The sequence below is a fragment of the Bos indicus x Bos taurus genome, chromosome 9 (assembly GCF_003369695.1).
Source record: "Bos indicus x Bos taurus breed Angus x Brahman F1 hybrid chromosome 9, Bos_hybrid_MaternalHap_v2.0, whole genome shotgun sequence".
NCBI classification, from domain to species: Eukaryota; Metazoa; Chordata; class Mammalia; order Artiodactyla; family Bovidae; genus Bos; species Bos indicus x Bos taurus.
Genome location: NC_040084.1, coordinates 15653616 through 15672571, shown reverse-complemented (window position 1 = coordinate 15672571; position 18956 = coordinate 15653616). Strand labels below are relative to the sequence as shown.

The following is an 18956-nucleotide window of genomic DNA, read 5'->3' as shown; positions in this document are numbered from 1 at the left end:
CAGCTTCTGTGGGGAAGGGCTCCTGTGGAAGCAAGTGTCCCCCACCCTTTGGATCACCCACTTTATGGATTGGTCTTTTCCAACCCCCCAGAGAAGAGCTGCTGAGGTAAGCCAGCCCGCCCCCCTGCCGTCAGAAGACCCTTGTGGATCACGGTAGGCTTCACATGAGTCAGCCTACAGAGACCAGCTGTCTCTCAGGGAGGAACCTTCTTTGGGTCCCCGGTTTTTACATCCTGTGTCACCTCACAAACAGACTGATGAGGGTCTGGGGAAATGCAGCCAAGATTTGGTTTCTCTTTAACCTAGGCAAAGTGGCTCACATATGATCCTGCTTTTCCCTGGAGGGAGAACCCAGAAGTTTGGGGTCAGAGCTCAAAGACCTTCCAATCACCCAGGTTCCTTGCCTGTTTCTCCACCTCCTGGCACAGAGTTTCCAGTGACTGGACCAACTTCAAGATCCCAGCTTCTCCAATTTATTCCAGGCAACACATGCAACATTTACAACTTTGCAACACTTTGCAACTCTATTAAAAGCACAAGAAGCAAGAGGAAGTTCTACATAGAAAGCATTTATTATTTGTATTTCCAGTACATCAGTATTTTAGGACAGTGTCAGATACACATCTTTAGGAAATAAGGAAAAATTAAGTAACAGATATAATTCATTGAATTTTCAAAATGAAAAGAAAACAGCCAAGTAATACACCTACTTGGATCTGAAGGTGAGTCTGGTACAGGTAAAAATTAGCATTGAAGATTTTCTTTTTGATGTGAACTTTTTCCTGGTTATCTCCTGTTGAAGACTATGACATACATTAGGCTAGTCATGGGCAAGGAAGACTACACTGATTTGACTTGAACTTCACTGTCCTCCAGATCTGGTCCAGGAATGGGTAGGCTTGACCTCTCAAAGGATTTCTATTTCATCCTTCCACAAGGCTTATGCACAGAATGTCTACTGGCCTTCCCCAGCATGCCATTTCTATATGCTAAGAATGTATACACCAGGCCTGTCTTGGTCCAGGCTCAATAGGTCCATGGGTTCTGCTCTTATATTGCATACAATTCATTCTAAAACTTGGGGAGGATCTAGGAGCACCCAGCCCCCTACACCACATCAGTGCTTTCCGCCTGGCAAGCAGCTCTTCAGGATGCATCTCTATTCTTTCTCTCCATCCACTCTTCTCTCTCCTTACTGTTACCGCTGCCCCTGACCCCTGCCCCTGCTTGTTGTTATTGTAATTTTTAGGTATCCTCTGCCCTCCCCTCCCTTGTTAGTTTATCTTCTAGGAGAAATAAAAACACTCAGTAATTGTTACTGCTGGCTATGCTACAAAGGTAAAAGCTGCCACCCCTTCTGAAGATTGGGGGTGACAGAGGAGCAACCCTCTGTAAACCCCCAGGGGTTACTCGAAGAAGTCTGCTTGCTTTGATCCCATGCTCCATGAGTGGAGTGAAGGCATTTCTCTCTCTTTCACGGTCTAGAACTCAATTACTCAAGCTGTCTGGATCCCTGTTAACCTCTTACATAAAAGCAGTCAAGTCTACCACTAACACTGTAATAATTCACTGATTGATTCATCCAATACTATTTATTCTATTGATCCAGTACTCTCAAGGTGGTTCAGGTGAAGAAACCAAAGATCTACCTATTTGGATCCCCTGAGAACCATTGCAATAACCTGTGAATGAAAATAGCTTTTTAAAAATCCAATTAATAAAACTACAATATCCTCATTATTCTTTGAGCCTGTGAGTTTCTATTCTCTAAGTTTTCACAAATACCACTTGCGTTCCGCGTAAGATGCTATATTCTTTTGTGATCTGATATGATCTTTTGTTTCGCTGTCTACAAAAGGGTTCACTATGTTACTGGAAAGAATGACCTACAAAAAGTCACTAGAGGAAGCAGAAAGTAAGTTACAGTAGAATGTTTTTTGTGTACTCTTTTACTTCTTCCTCATGTTATCCTTCGAGACGGTGCCATCTACTCAACCTTACAACCAAGAAAACTCACTTGTCTCTTAACATCTGAGTATTAGAGAAACTTTTTCTTGGAACCTACCCATAGCTCACAATATGTATCTTAAATGTGTTAATGAATTAGGAATTCCATTATAGTAGAATGTGAAAACTTTCTGTTTTCTCAGTTTTAATATTTTATGGACGTCTACCCTTACAAAGCATATGCTAAGGAAGGAACTGGTATTGAGCAAGTAATACAATATTGTAAAGTTTAAAAATAAAATAAAATTAAAAAAAAAAAGAAGAATTGGCTCTTAATGTAGAGTATGCTGGTTTAAACTTCCAATTTTATATCCCAATTAAAATGACTGATTAAAATTTAAATTTGCATTTGATTCATCCGGTTTTCATCTGGCATTCCTGGGTGTGACTGAGAACACTGTAAGACGCTGCACCCACATTTTTCAGAACACCACCTCCACTACTTGCCTCAAAGGGTGAAGGGTCCGAGGCTTCTCCAGCAAAGGGGCTTCTGTGTGTGTGGAGCTGTCCTATGGAGGTGACTGGAAGCTATCCGAACTAGGGCAGGTCTCCTGGAGTCAGAACTAACTCAGGAGACTACTTAAAATAGATGTGTTCCAGGACAGCTGTGTAACACAATTAGCAATAAAATGAGTTCAGGCTTAAGACTGCCGATAATTTTATCAGCTATTAAAGTAAAACACTATGAAGATCTGTAACAATGCTTTGCTGTGATATATTTCTTTTTAAAAAAATACTCTTAATTATTATTTCTTAGCTAAACTTTTTTCTGTACCCTTCAGTGATTCAAAGAGCATAAAGGTCAGGCCCATTTCATAAACCCTTAGAGCAGCTAAAGATTTCCAATGCCTAGATAATGATGTGTGGCATCATTCCAAAGAAACTTGATCCGGACAGGATTTGAGCTGTAAAAACAGAACTAAACTGCACTCAGAGCACTAGGTTCAGGCCTGTGCTTGATATGGACACGGACCGTGATACATTTCCCACAAATTCTTCACAGCTTTAAGTTCTCTGTTTCCATAATTTAACCTGTGTGACTAGCTTTCCATCAAGTGCCTGCATGGATCTCGGACGCACATAAAACTGTTTCTGGAAACAGTACTAAAGGCACAAGGCATTAAAAATCTATTTGGTTACTAAATTTTCTTCCAGCACTCTACTTGCTACCAGTTAAGAAAAAAAGCTTTCTATTCACTATCCTGTACAAATAAAAACACCAGTTAAAGCCAAGTGATAAGAAGAGGAAGAAGAGGACATTTATTTTCAGTAACCAGACCGCCTGTCACCAAATCACAGAGGGACCGCATGACCCAGGGGTGGGTGAGTCTACGCGGTAATACAGCTTTCAAAGGATGATCACATCGACGTTCTCAACAGGACAGACAGGACCACTTAATTTCTTTAACAGAAGACCATCATTTGCACAGTGTCGTAATAAATAAATATCTCTACACTAAGACATATTATGAGAGAAGCAATTCTGAAAACAGTGTCTGGCTCACAAGCTCTAATCTAGTCAGCTGGGAAATACCTTCCTAACTGAGATGGCTCTCTCTAAGAGAAAAAAAAAATTACTGGAAATTCATTTCAAAGGTTTAGAGTCTTTGAACATCAGGGAAAAAAGGTACAGAGAATAATTTTATTTTCTAATTTTATTCTAAAATACAAACAAGACTCCTTAGAACTATATCAACATAACTCCTTGATGTATTTCTGTTTCCAAATTCCTAATATGAAAGTTAGAAATATTAGGCTTGAAACTGCTGACATTTGATCAAAACTAAACAGCACACAAACAAAAACATTTTTTTAAATTATCAGTTACATGAAACAAGCGATTTCTAAGTATAGGGTTTTTGAATTACAAAGCTTATAAAAGAGCTCTACAATTACCAGAATCTCAAAGGCCAAAAAAGACAATAGGAATTTTTTTAAAAAAACAGGAGTGTTTTGAAGTAGAACACTAGATTAAAATCACATGAAACAACTTGGACAAGATTCTGATATAAAATTGCAACTGAGATGAAACTGAAATATCTGAATTCAGTCAGTTAAGCCAAACTGCCACCTAAAACTTTCTTTTTCTAAGTGAAACAAAAGTTATCTCAAAACTTTCAAGCATTTAAATGATCCAAATTTCCTTTATTTGTTCATGGAGTATAAGAACATATTCTTATAGCAACACAATGTGATAGAAAAGCAAAACAATCTGTGCAGAATACTATGTACCTTCTCTATCAAAGATCGTATCAGACACATCAAGGCTCTCTCCAGAATTCTAGAACTTCAGGTAAATTGCTTTACTCAAACTAAGACGTTGCAGAACAGGAGGGGAAAATATTTCCACCTTTGATGGAAATTTCCATGAATTTCTGAAAAAGTGAGTACAGGAAGGATACAGCTTTCAGAGAAAAAACACCAGTGCCTTGATCATTCTAAGTGCCTTGATTTTCGTAAGAAAATTGAAGTTAAGTTTTCTTTATTCCAGTTTTACGGTACTACGGCCTCCTTAAAAAGCAAGAATTCTGCATTTTTTTAAAAAAAACTTCTTTTCCTAGCGAACAATTAAAATGGATATAAGGTAGTCTGTTGGCAAAGAAAGAGAGACATCAGAGTCTGTCCAAGTGTAACAAGTATCACACTGACGAGAGGTCTAACAGTTATAGCTGGATACAGGAAAACAATTTTTTGGTCCCAAAGTCACTACCATAATTAACCTTAAATTAACAAAAACCCATGATTAGTAAAATCTGTTCACTTGTGTAAGTAATCCTAACTTGATCGTGGAAGGGTTTAATCTCTGGGGCACACTCCCTACATGGCAAGGCCTCCCAGCTGCAAGGTTAGTGCACCTTCTACTTTAACAGATTCTGCAGCATGGCCGTGGCATACGTGGGTCTGGCCTGCCTGCTCTCGATTGCACTCTGGAGATACTGGATGCCTCCACAGCGCTCCCAGATTTCTTCGAACTGTCTTGGCAGAATCTCAGCACCGCGCTTTCGAGTCAGGCCTGTCTCTTCAAGATTCAGCTCACACATCTCCATGTCATCCTTCCCTGCACGGATAGAGACATCAGAGAATTAACCATACCTCCTTTCAGATGTTTACTGTAAACTTTATTCCTGAAATGTCTACCAGCTGTCATAGATTTGAGAACTTTTAAAACTTTATTTCCTTCCTTGAAGGTTGAAATTTGCTTCATAAATTCACCAGTAAGAAATGTGTCCTCCACCAAGTATACCATTTCAAATATACTAAGGATGCAGTTGATCCAACAAGTTGCCAGGGTTAAGAGAAATGCTACATCTCCTTAAACCACTACAAGGCAACCTATACAATTAAATACGAAAGGACACAGACAAGTTTCTGTGTGTTCCACGAGGACACAATCCAAGCGATTGATTCCACGCTGTAAATAAGTAATCCTCACCTGATGTGATTTAACTGCAAAACTCCATGCCTCAACCTTGAACTTTACTGCATTATTACATTACCCCATTTCATTCAGAGGGTATACACTACTTTTCTGCTTTATAAATTTTTGTTCATAGGAATCGTACACACCAGCCACGAGGAGAATGGGTGGCTTGTCAGGATGAAGCTCCATCTGCCGGGCGATCCACGGCCCATCAAAATGGGCATACCACCAGCCTTTCTTCTTATTCTGCGGGTCTTTGTACTGGTCAGCGGGGCGGATAAATGGGATGCGGAAGAAACGCTGCTGTCGGTTCATCTCGATCTCCTGCTGCCTGGCAGGAAGCTGGGCTGCCGGGTTCTGCTGAGCTGTCACAGGGAACAAGGACAGTCACCCAAGGGAGAAGGTAAACAGTCTTTAATCCTAGAATGCACCACCAATTTTTTTTTAAAGCCGAGACAGGGGGTCCTAATAGTGAATTTAAAACAAAATGTAAATATGAATTATCTACAAATGAATACAATTCAAAGTGTGATTTTTTTTTTAGAATTTTCTCTCCCCCCGCACACACCCCAACCACCAGCACCACACCACCAGCACCATCGGCAGCAGCAGTAACAACAGCAGCCCCCAGAGAATCCCACAAATGCTTGCATCCCTACCTAAAATGAACTCATGCAACTCACACGGCAGGAAAGCAAACTAGTTCTGTTTACTAGATTTATAGTTTTCCTCCAAGGAGTTCATATGAATGCTGCAGAATGATTTTTATGGGACTATTTATGATGAAACAAACAGCAATTTTACAAATCTAAGGGATTCTAGATATTAGACAATTTAACCACAATTTCCTCAAAGAAGTGAAAGACATAAAAGTTTTCTCCTTGCCAACTGATCTGGGGATGTAAAATGGCCCAGATAACACAGATATTTTATGAATAAGATTTAAACAACTTTATGACAACAAAACTGTAACAGGAAGCATGAACCTTCACTCAGATTTACTTACTCTGAAATTAGACTTCTCTTGGAATAAAATCCATTGTAGTAAGTGGAACGTGTATAATATTTGGTTCTCTTTGCCAATAGAAAAGAAAAATCCTTGCTTTTCTGTTAACACTGAGTATTGAGCTCACAGTAACCTCTTTTCCCTTGCTCAATTTTCATTATGGTTGGTTTTTTCATTTTTTTTTTTTTTTTTTTCCTGAAAACACACAGTTCTCTGGGGCAATGACTTTACATCTTCAGGAGCATAATTATGGCAAATCTGTTTCATATTCTCTATACTCACAACTTTAAAGGTAGACCAATCATTTACTGCAGCTCAGTTAAGAATCTCACTGAAACTAAGTATGTCAATGAAAACTTGTATGTCTAAGTCAGGACAGTCACATGGCTTTTGTAAGACTTTCCAAGTACTGAGAGGATGAAATTACTCTTATTCTACCTCTTGCACCAATAGCAAAAGCTACAGAGCAGCTGAATTTATTTCTGTGCAAACAATAGAAAGCAAAAAGCAGTTAGCAAAGTTGTATATGCCTATGAAAAGAGAGTCCCAGCTTTATTAGTGATTTAAAAAAGCTGTATCACCTTCAGCATGTTATCAGAGATGAGCTTATTTATCCTCTCATTCCTATTCCCTCAAAACAACTTACAGCTCAGTGTTTCCACTTCGAGTTTTAAAAACTACCTACTCTTCAGGATATACACTAACTCAAAACTAAAACATTTTATAAAAAGGATTAAAAGGAAAAAACCCTGCCTTCCATCTTAAACAGTGAATTAGAACTCAAGGTCCTACTGATCGAAACATACTAGATACCAATGGCCACCCATTAGTATAATCTACTTTTTTTCTTTCAAAATAACAATCTCCTGTTGGATAAAATTAAGAAACCCAACAGAAAGCCTTGGATGGCTTTGTCTACTAATGTGAGAAAGGAAACTGTATTTGGGAAGCCTGGAAATGAACAGTCATCTGGAAAAGTACAAAGATACAGATGTGGAAAGCCTGAAACTAATCTTCTAAACAACTATTTCTTTCACATTCAATTGTTCTTCTAAAGTGTATGAAAATGTTTCAAATCTGTAAGTTTGTAAGTTACTAGAAGCAGTAAAAAATAATTATGTGCAACCATTTGGCAAATAAATATGGCATTATATTCAAATCATTACTGTTCAACTGATTCTAGAAGAAATTTACTGTACACTAAGATGACTCCAAGATTTTGACATTATCAAAAAAACATGTATCATAGGAAGCTATAGAAGTAACAGAATAATCTCTTCCTATTAAGAGGTATTCTATTAAGCTGTGTACATTATCACATGAAAGTCAGATCTCTTCAGACAGAAATCCTTATACCATTACAGCATTTGAAACCAGCACCTAAAGTTAGTCTTTATTCTAAAAGACTAGCTGCTTATTAAGATAGAGTTTTGCTACAATAAGAATTGTATATACTCAGCTTAAAATGCTAGGTTTTTTAAAAAGGAAGTAATTTGATAAAATAGGGACTTCCCAGGTGGAGCACTGGTAAAGAATCCGCCTGCTAGAGTTCAATCCCTGGGTTGGGAAGATCCCCTGGAATAGGAAATGGTGAGCTGCTCCAGTATTCTTGCTTGGAAAATTCCATGGACAGAGAAGCCTGGCTATAGTCCATGGGGTCCCAAAGAGTCAAACATGACTGAGCGACTGAGCACTTTTATAAAATAACAGATTAATTAAATTTTTTTCTGCAAATATATTTTGGAGTGATCCAAATGAAAGTACTCTCAAATTAAGTATCTTAGTACATATAAACCAAAATTAATGTACCACAATTCACCTTAAAATTGTAGCAAAACAATGTTTAGAAGAAGTTAGTACTTTATAAAATATTTTTAACCCATCTTCCAGTTAGCTCATGAGTAACCACCCATTGACTTACGTGAATTGTTCAAAAATGGTGCAAAATCTGTGAACAAATATTTTATGTTGAAGAAAAGATAAAAATGCCAAAAATGTTATATAAGCATTCTTCTAATTCATAACGATTTCCCATCAATGGAGGTGGTGACTAACAGATAAATTCCCTATCCATAGCCAAGTACTTCTATAATAACCTACAAGTAGATGCTGCTTTCCAACTTTTAAAAATCTATTTTGATTATGTTTGGGGGACATCCTGCTTGATAGACATACAAAGAGGACCAAAATTTAATTTTTAAACACAGCAATATCCAAACAAAAATCCAAAACAGCAACTTAATAATCAACATGAGAGTACCATCAAAGCATTACTAGAATTTTTGTAGGGGAGGGAGGGAAGAGAATAATTCATAAATTCATTAAAAATGCTTTTTATATAGAGAAAAAGCATTACCACACTTACATATACTCAGCAGGTTTTAATTTCTTCACACTGTCTTAAATCTTAAGCTGACAACATTTTTAGTTCGGGATGATGAAATAAAACTACTCTCCAAAGTCACTGTTTCAAGCAAGTAAATATAAATCTTTACTGGGTAATTTGCTACTACCCCCGAGAATTATTTCTGAAAGCCTCTCTCCAGGGTAAATGTGATGAGGGGTGTGCTCCCCTACTGCAGCAAAAGGAAAAGGGTTTCTGAGCCTCCCAATTCCTAACTCTTAACACTAATCATGATTTGTCAATGTCTTACTCTTTAAGGCTATATTTTTGTTAATTGCTACATTGTCATAATTTTGCTTTCTCAAATTAAGGACTTCTAATCCTTCTAAATATTAAACTGCATAGCCATTCCTTTTACAAGTCAAGCAGCTGCACCATTAGGAAATCTTCTGGAGAACAGAATTTTCTCAAATAAGCTGTTAAGCATCTTGGTGCTCGTCATCTTTCAACTGTACTCCTGTGTCAGAATAAATTTTACATGAGAGAAAAATAAAAATGTACTTTTCAGAGCAGAAGTTACCTTCTACCCTGAAAATGCACCATGTTCAATTAAAATTCTCTGAAGACTACATATATGTGGAGTATGTTCATACACAAGTCCTAGTTTTCTTCACATACCTGGATGGGACCCTTGGGAAATTTTCTTAAATTACTCTGTTGTTCTTCCCAGTGGTACATTATGAATGGAAACAGTATGGGAACCAGTAAGGCAAGCCACATTTTATTTGCTCCTTTTGGGGCAAAGTTGGCTGAGTAAGGTGCCAAAGTTTGGTTTGATATAAGAATACAATAAATACTTATATATTCATTAAAAATGTGAATGTCAAATATGAGAACATTTATTTTTTTAAAGAAGTGCAATCATTCAGATGTATAAATTTTAAAATAGAATATAATGAAAGTCAATCAGTTGAAGGTCATGATTAGAACATTACAGCTAAAGATTATCGCTAAAAAAAATACTCCTTTGTCATTTTCACAAAACAGAGCAACTGTGGTAGGAACTTGGTACAGACAGTGAACAGAAAATGGAATCATTGCATCATCTTCAATTCCCAGAGACAAAGTTTTAAACCAGAGAAGAGAGAGGTAGTTAAAAAGAGCAATGTTTAGAGGGCTTTCCACCTGCCATCTCATAGTTGCAAGGCAAGCTTACTGCTCTTTCAAGAGTCTTACATTCTGATTGATGACACCCATAAGCAGTTACTAGCACTACTAATAACACTTCCCTTCCTCAATCTAATCTTTGCAACAGCTTAGAAACACTTAAATTTTACCACCTAATTGCCTTTCATCAAACACTGTTTTATTTGCTAGGAAGGTAGTAAGGAGACAAAATATAACCGTGAGCTCATTTCCTAAGTCAGCTTGGGTCATGCATGGCTAAACTATACTATCAAGAATTGGGAATATACCTCTTTAAAAAAAAAAGATATTAATATGCTGTCACCTTGACATTAACCAGAATTAACCTAATAAACTACTCCTGTAGTAAGTTGAATAAATGAAATTCTAACTATTGTTTTTAAGACTGAAATTACAACTCACAGTTATTCTTACTAAATGTTAAAGCTAGTATGTGCTTTGACTAGGTTATGACTCTTCTGCTGTATTCCCCAATTTCACATACACAGCTTTGCCATTTGAACAGCAAAGTAGCAAAATTCATTTTTAGGATCTCAGTCAAAAAATCAAATTCTGGTTGAGGGAAAATTCTTCTAACCAAGGTACTATTTCTCACTCTTATATTTTCACTGTATTATAAAGTGTTATTTGCAATAAATATTCTTTTTTCATAGTAATCTTTATATTTCCACACTTAATCATTACATATGTCTGTATATGCATATGTAGAAAGAATACATATTTATAGCATTATCATACAACTTCCTCAGTAGAGATAATTTTTACCCCTAGAATTTATCTTAACAAGTAAATTCAATACTTATAAACAAATATGACTTTAAAGATGTATCTAACAGAAATAATACTTTGAAAGACAAGCTATCATGGTTGTGTCAGGATCAGCAGACCCACAGTTCTAAAGTAAGAGGAAACGTGGACAGTTTTACCCAAATGCCTTATGCATAATTACATGTGATTATACACATATACTTTGGAACATTCAGAAGTACAGATGTGTTTTTACCATAATCAGTAACAGACTTTGGAGCACGCTGTTCTGTTTCGGTATTTCTCTTCTTGTTCTTGGATTTCCAAGCATGATACACTTTTAGTCGCCTATGAAATTCTTCTCTGCAAGCTGCCAGGAGCTCAATATCTATCAGTTACATAGAAAGATTTAAAAAAAAAAAGCAATTAACATCCTAATTTAGTTCTCTAGCATAATTATTCTTTGGCATAAACATATTTTTAAATGAAGGTTTCATTTTTAAATTAACAGTACAAAATTAAAAGTAAACCAATTATTGACAAAGATGAGTACTTTCATGGTAATACTATTTTTTAATACAGAGCATTTTCTTATGCATAACTACTATCTTATATCTTTACTCCACACAAGAACTCTGGACCAAATAGGTCTTTTATAGATAAGGAACCTGGATCAGAGAGGTTAAGTCACTTGTCCAAGGTCATAGACCAGAATAATAGAATAAGAAGTCACTGTGCTCAAATATAAGCTAGATTTACAAGCACCGCATGTTTTACATTTGTAATTATGCAGATAAACTCAGTGACAAGGGAAAGAACAATAGTGAGGCGTCCTGTACGATTATGACATCTGAGGTCCTAGTTACAGGGTCCCAAATTCAAATACTGTGACTGACATGTGAACACAACTGTGTGGGAGCCCCTGGATACAGTATTTTACTCTGTTCTGTTGGAAGATAAACAGCTTTAAAAAGGAAAAACTCCACTGCCATTTTTCACTCTGCATTTATGGGCCAAAATTCTTGCTGGAATAATCCCATGGACAGAGAAGCCTGAAGGGGTACAGTTCATGGAGTTGCAAAGAGTCGGCCACAGCTGAAGCAAGTGAGCTCACAGACCAAAAGGGTCTGATACATAGGCATTTAGCTATTACGAATTGCCGGGAGCCAGGGTGAGGAACGCCGCCCGTGGCAAAGCTCATGAGGCATACGCAAAGGCAGGATCGAGCCTCAGGAGTCCCCCTGGAAATTCTCGAGCATCTACCCCCAAAACCAGAGTCTGCCTTCTTTACTGCTTTGTGCTCTCACCTACACCTCTGACTTTATGGGGGGCTGTCCCCCATCACCATCTCTCTCTCTGAAAAAGAGTTAACTTAGAGCTCCAGTTAATAAAGTTCCTGGGCGTGACAAGAGTGTTTTAGTTCACAAACTCCTTTGGAAGTTCTCTAGCTTGCCTGAACAGGTTCTTCCGGCCACATGTGATTGTTCACAGCCTCCCAACCGTGAGAGGCATGAGATGTTCTAAACTTTCTAAATACAGATTCCTTTGAGCAGTTAGAAGATTATTAGTATAGTATAGTGGGTTGATTAGAAATTGTATTGGTGAAGGGTTTTCATTTATTGGGCCAATGTTTGCTGCTAAGTTTCCATATCCCTTACCTACTGTGTCCCTGGGAGTGTACTGATTAATATAGTTGGTGTATAGGAATGTAAGTAGTAGCTTTAATGTTTGTAACCTTGGACCCTTGAGTTAATTCTTTTCTTGTTATAGCTGACCACATCTTTGCCCTATAGGAATGCAACTTTATCTAATGCTTTCAGAGGATGGCGCCTCACTTTAGAATAATCACCTTTAGAGAAAAATAAATTTTCTGAAGAAAGGGTCATAAAATGTTAATAGGCCTCCTGGCCAGAAGATGATGTAAATCACCTAAACTTTTGCATATGGTAAGTTTGCAGGAAGAAAGCCTGGCTTCAATAAGGATCAAGGACTGCTGACCTTGCCTGACTCTACCCCTTCCCCCATTATCCTCTATGCACAACTTAAGGTACAAAAACTACTTTGGAAAATAAAGTGCGGGCCTTGCTCACTGAAGCTTGGTCTCCCCATGTCGCTCTTTCTCTCACCTTCTTGCTGAATTCCCATCTGGAGCGTGGAGGCTCGTCAAGCCTACTAATTTTGCCTGGGCTTCTAAGGTCTGACCGGGGAGGCCTTAGTGTCTCCTCTCCTTCGGGAGAATGGGAGGACGCCTGCGGCCTATGTAGGTGACGCGAACTCCTTGTCTTGGAGTTTTATTGGCTTTCCAGGTAAACCAAGTTATTCAGGCTCTTTTCTTCACTGAATTTCTTCGCTGAGCTATCCCTATTTAACCACTCTTTATATCTTTAATTCTATCGTATCCTGATCGCCGAAGCCGTCTCCCCTTTGAATTTCCTGGATCCACCGGGGCTGGACCCCAGCAATGAATAATGACAGGAATGCTGTGTGCTGTGCTTAGTCACTCAGTCAGGTGCAACTCTTTGTGACCCCATGGACTGTAGCCCGCCAGGCTCCTCTGTCCGTAGGGATTCTCCAGGCAAGAATACTGGAGTGGGTTGCCATGCCCTCCTCCAAGGGATCTTTCCAACCCAGGGATCGAACCCAGGTCTCCAGCACTGCAGGAGGATTCTTTACTGTCTGAGCCACCAGGAAGCACATGTTAGGACAGTCAGTCACTGATACAGCCCCAACTGTAACTTCTCTGCGCTCTTCCTCTCTGGCCTACAAAATCAATTTAACTTAATATCTGTCTTTTAGCTTTGTGAAGAAACTAGGTCTTCATTGCAAGGTGTGAGTAAAAAGAGAATGGTTTCAACTAATTTATATGAATAAAATTCCCACCCCAATCTAGGTATTTACTTGCCAGCTACGGAACTTTCCCACTTTTCATCCTCCCTGTACACTTACCACAAGAAGTATTGATGGTATCACGGAGTTCTGCGTATTTCCACTTACTAAGATCGTGTTTCTTGGTACCAGCAGCCGCCTTCGTGGCTTGTACAGCAGGGCCTCTGTAATTATTACACATTTTTACATATTGAAACTAGAAACACAAAATGTTGACTAAATAGACAAGAAAATGAACCTAAGTTTGCAAACTGGAAACAACTCCTGGAAAATATAATTTTTTTATCTTTAATAGATGAGATTAAGAATGGTATTCTATGGAATGCCCAGGCAAATTAAAATTTTCCACTGCATCATTTTTGTATTAGATTTTAAATCAGAACTTCTGATTCCAATATTCTAGTACCATGGAGTCAGAAGTTCTGATTTAAATATTTTTTAATTTAAAAATTTAAAATATCTGTTTAAATATTTTACCCACACCTGTTTAAATATTTTAACTCATGGATATATGATCATCAAGACTTAATACATTTATATATATATAGTGTGTATATACATATATTCCTCAAAATCAAAACTACAATGAGGTATTACCTTACACTAGTCAGAACGGCAATCATCAAAAAGTCTACAAATAATAAATGCTGGAGAGAATGTGCAGAAAAGAGAACCTTCCTACGCTGCTGGTGGGAATGTACATTGGTACAGCCACTATGGAGAACACTATGGAGGCTCCTTAAGAAACTAAAAATAGAACTACCATATGACCCTGCAATCCCACTCCTGGGCATATATTCAGAAAAAAACTATAACTGGAAAAGATACATGCACCCTGATGTTCATAGCAGAATTATTTACAACAGCCAGACATAGAAGCAACCCAAATGTCCAGCAATAAACAAATGGATAAAGAAGATGTAGGTATAATTAATATATACAATGGAATATTATTCAGCTATAAAAATGAATAAAATAATGCCATTTGCAGCAACATGAATGGACCTAGAGATTACCGTACTAAGTCAGTCAGACAGATAAAGACAAATATCAAGTGATATCTCTTATATATGGATTCTAAAAGAAAAAAAAAGACACAAATGAACTTATTCTCAAGACAGAAAAAGATCACAGACACAGAAAACAAACTTATGGTTGCCAAAGGGGAAAAGGTAGTGGGGAAGGGATAAATTGAGAAGCTGGAATTAACATATACACACTATTATGTATAGAATTAATAGCCAACAATGACCTGTTGTATAGCCCAGGAACTAAGCTCAGTATTATGTGATTATGTGAAGTGAAAGTTGCTCAGTTGTATCTGACTCTTTGCGACCCCAGGGACCATACAGTCCATGGAATTCTTCAGGCCAGAATACTGGAATGGGTAGATGTTCCCTTCTCCAGGGGATCTTCCCAACCCAGGAATCGAACCCAGGTTTCCCTTATTGCAGGCAGATTTTTTGCCAACTGAGCCACCAGGGAAGCCCAGGAATACTGGAGTGGATAGCCCATCCATGTAGTAAGGGAAAAGAATCTAAAAAAGTATATACATATAGATAGATAGGTACTTGTGTGTGTGTGTGTGTGTGTGTGTGTGTGTGTGTGTGTGTGTGTGTATAACTGAACTGCTGTGCTATACACTTAAACGATATTGTAAATCTACTATACTTTAATTGAAAATTGTTAAAAAAATCACATACTTTAAGATCATGAGAAGCACATGATGGGTTAAGGGCCAGTCACCTGCAGACTGCTGGAAGCTGCAGATGACCAAGCCCCAACCATTCCTACTGGCTGACTCTCCCTGGACGTCTGGATATTTACAAGTCCCCAGGGGAGTAGCCAAACTGCCACCCTTTGCAGAAGTCTCCAGATATAAGCTAGAAGAGCTGCTTGGAGCCTGGAAACTCCTGTGACTTTTGAGTTCAGGTCAAAAGTTTGAAAAGTTCTATAAGCAGATAAAAAAATCACACCTTGGTATTCAGTGAGTAATAATATGACAACTAGTAAATTAAAGGAAAATGGTTGTAGGTCACGAGACAGATAACGGAGATTCCAAAGGGTACAGGTACTATAATATGCCCCAACTGGTAGGAACGTTTGAGCGGGAAAATAGAATGAAATAAAAAATAAAATACATATATTTACAATATAAAAAGTAAAATAATAAATAGTTTAAAAATTAAATGGGATAAGCTGTTTCACAGTAATGCTCCTGAGGGACGATCATGGTACAATGTTCAAAATGAGCTCGTATTTTCTCAGCATTTTACATTTTGAAAGACAACAGCAATCATGGCAAACAACCGAGACATAAGACACTTAATGAGACTTATGTTATTTAAAAACGATGCTTGAAAATATGAATCGTCCTTCCTGAAATAAAATTACTCCTTCAGTACTAAGCTTAAAATTGAAACAAGGTACTTATGACTCTTCGAAAGGGGTAGTTATGCATTTTTAGAGAATAAAAAGTAGCATACTTCACCCTACATTCTTAAAAATTGTTAGACATGATGATTTTTAGTCACTTATATGCCAAGTTAAAGAATAATGTGTGCCCGTTTAGTCCTTCCTGAATTTTCATGGTTACAATCTGTGTCAAGTTCACTGTAGAATTTCTTCATAAGCTGTGTAACTGGCATTCTTCATGGAGCTTTTTTTTCTTAAATGTTTTGCTCAAAAAGTGCCAGCTGTGTGTCAGCAAGCTCTCCCTATTACCCTTAACAATAAATTATGCTTTTAACATTATTCAAATATCTGTTTTTTCTTTTCTGCATCCTGAAACCACCATTCAATAAGCTTAACCAAAAAATTCTCTTGTCTTCCTAGCTCTTCTACTAGTCTTTTCTAAAGGTAGCTCAAATTATGGGTTTTTGCCATTGTTTTCTTTCCTTTTGAAAGAGAAAGTGATTCTACATTATACAGCTTTATAGACTGTCGAATATATATGAGATGTTGATATACGTAAGATGTATTTTGATACTTCTAAAAATCACACTGAATTCAAATTATTACTGCTTGAAATATGGTTTTACTGTTACCAACTTTTAATTCATAATACCTCAAAGAAAAATACACCTGCTAAAAAGCATATTCAGCATCCTAAGAAGTACATAAATCAAATTCACTTAAATGCCCCCCCCCCTCATCTTTGGAAGTATTAAGATAGAAAATGAAGCTTCACTTTCAACGACTGATTATTTAGACTTGTTATAAAGACAATCATGTGAACAACAGAGTAAGGCAGTGGCAAAATTGACTTTGATTTAAAAAAAATTAATTTGAACACTTTCAATTAGCTCTGTAAGTTCAGAATTGAAAGTTAAAAGGTTATTGATTCGTATCCAGGTGGTAACGGACCAGATCCTGCTGGGAAGTTCCATTCCTTGGTGGCTCAGCTTTTACACCTGGTTTTCCCTCCCTGTGCTATGGTGGGCAGGGGCCTTGGGGCCACACGCTTCCTCACTTCTCTTCCGTTCCCCAGGCAGAGTGGGTCTCAGTCAGGGGGCAGCACCACCCTCAGGGGGCATTTCAAAGTGTCCCTTCCGTCACAAGGACAGGAAGGGTTCCCCCACTGAGACCGAACTGGTGGGGTCCCTGGTAAGTGCGACAGCACCAGCAACAAGGGACAGTCCCCTCTGAACACCAGCTGTATCCCCACTGAAAAAGGCCAATTTACAGGCACTCTGGTTGTTGTTTTTTTTTTTAACCTTTTTCTACGTTAGTGTGGCAAGAGAGCAGAGTGACATTTCTTGTACAGAAAATTTACATGGAAAGAACAGGCTACTCTATATAACAGGTTCTGGTCCAAGTGATGAAAATATGATTTTGATGTGACACTTATCTCCCCAAATTACACTGCACTAACCTACTCAAAATTTCTGACATCTCTTTCGCCATTTGTTCCCTATAAGAAAAATAATAATCCAAGTTATATAAGACAACTATATAAAAGTATAATGAAAATTTCATTAAGAGTATTGCTTTAGTAACCATACACTATTATTTTACTTTGCAAAAGTTGGTAATACACTTTTTGATATATAGCCATAAAATACAATAAAATTTTTGTTTGAATCCAGTTAAAGTTATTTGAACTTCATTTCTGCAGTAGCAACTTTTGGATAAAGTCTCATGAGAGCCATGCTTCTGTGATATTTTTACATATAGAATATAATCAGCATGTTCTAAATGCACACAGGGAACTTGCTGGAATTCAGAATATGTACAAGGATTTTTGCACTGGGGTTGCTTGGTAAATATTAATTAGGGCATAATGGTGGTACACCAAATGATCTATTTTATGGTGTCAGAGTTTAAATAAGAGTCTGAGGTGTTCAAAACTCTAAAATTTGAAATCAAAGCATGCCTAAAAATATTCAAATGCATCAAGCACTTGTTAAATTAAAGATCAGAAGTGTTCTGACCTTTCAAGGATAAACACTTCCCAAAGGCAAAAACGTACTTTTTTTTTTATTAACCAGAAGACTGTAATTTTTCTCAAAATCTGCTTAATTCTGTGTAATGGAATGTTCATGAAATCATGTTCATCGGCTTCCTTAATATTTTATTTTCCTGTTTTGCTCTCTTCCTTCATAATCAATCATTCATTCATTCTATTCATCAGACTCTGGTAACCCCAAAAATCTTATAAATCAGCAAAAATCAAGAGAAAAGAAGATGGCCATGTTTGCTTCAGGACTCAGAGTTGGGCCCTGACCATAAAGGAGAAGATCCATGGCATTTAACTGACTGAAACAAATTTGTTACATCAACTTGCATTGGTAGCTGTTGCATTCATGGTGATTCTTTGTATATGTGAAAACATCTGAGTACTTACTATCGTTTTCTTATAGTTGAGAGTCAGCACTTTCATATTAAAATAAATAAAATATAATAAAAATAAATAAAATATAATAAAATAATTATAGACTGCTGTCTTTTTATTTCTCTTTTATGTGTATTATTTAGAGAAAACTATTAAAGGAGGTTGCATCATTTATGAAACATTTGTTATTGGTACTGGGATCTGATAGAGTTAAGAACCTTCAGTATAAAGGGTACAGCTGGAAAAATAAAAGCTGTTAAACTTCCAAATTTTATATATATAGCACATATACAAAAATATATGCAAAAAGTATATTTTATGCATATAATGTATATGTATATCCCAAAATGTTATTTAGATTCTCTCTGTGGGGAGATTTTCATAACAAAAAGATACACAAACACCACAATTAACAATACATATATATAACTTCAAATTATGAGCTGTTTTAGGTGTTAGCAGAATAAACTATTACACATACTGAAAGACAGCTATCTGCCATGAT

The 18956-nt window shown here is 37.2% G+C and overlaps 1 protein-coding gene across 14 annotated transcripts in view; it reads right to left on the bottom strand.

Moving 5' to 3' along the window:
• Window positions 1–553: 553 nt before the first annotated feature.
• The window catches only part of MYO6 (myosin VI), a 162253-nt gene continuing 143850 nt past the window's right edge, over window positions 554–18956 (bottom strand). For 7 of the 14 annotated variants that reach the window (XM_027550964.1, XM_027550966.1, XM_027550968.1 and 4 more), the window contains 6 exons: window positions 17492–17530; window positions 13678–13781; window positions 10988–11119; window positions 8356–8382; window positions 5575–5793; window positions 554–5065 (listed from right to left, as the gene is read on the bottom strand). In XM_027550964.1, coding sequence (XP_027406765.1) covers window positions 4866–5065; window positions 5575–5793; window positions 8356–8382; window positions 10988–11119; window positions 13678–13781; window positions 17492–17530 — 721 coding nt within the window. In that variant the 3' untranslated portion in view covers window positions 554–4865. The remainder of the gene's footprint in view (window positions 5066–5574; window positions 5794–8355; window positions 8383–10987; window positions 11120–13677; window positions 13782–17491; window positions 17531–18956) is intronic. The other 7 variants (XM_027550974.1, XM_027550970.1, XM_027550972.1 and 4 more) reach the window with 3 other exon arrangements.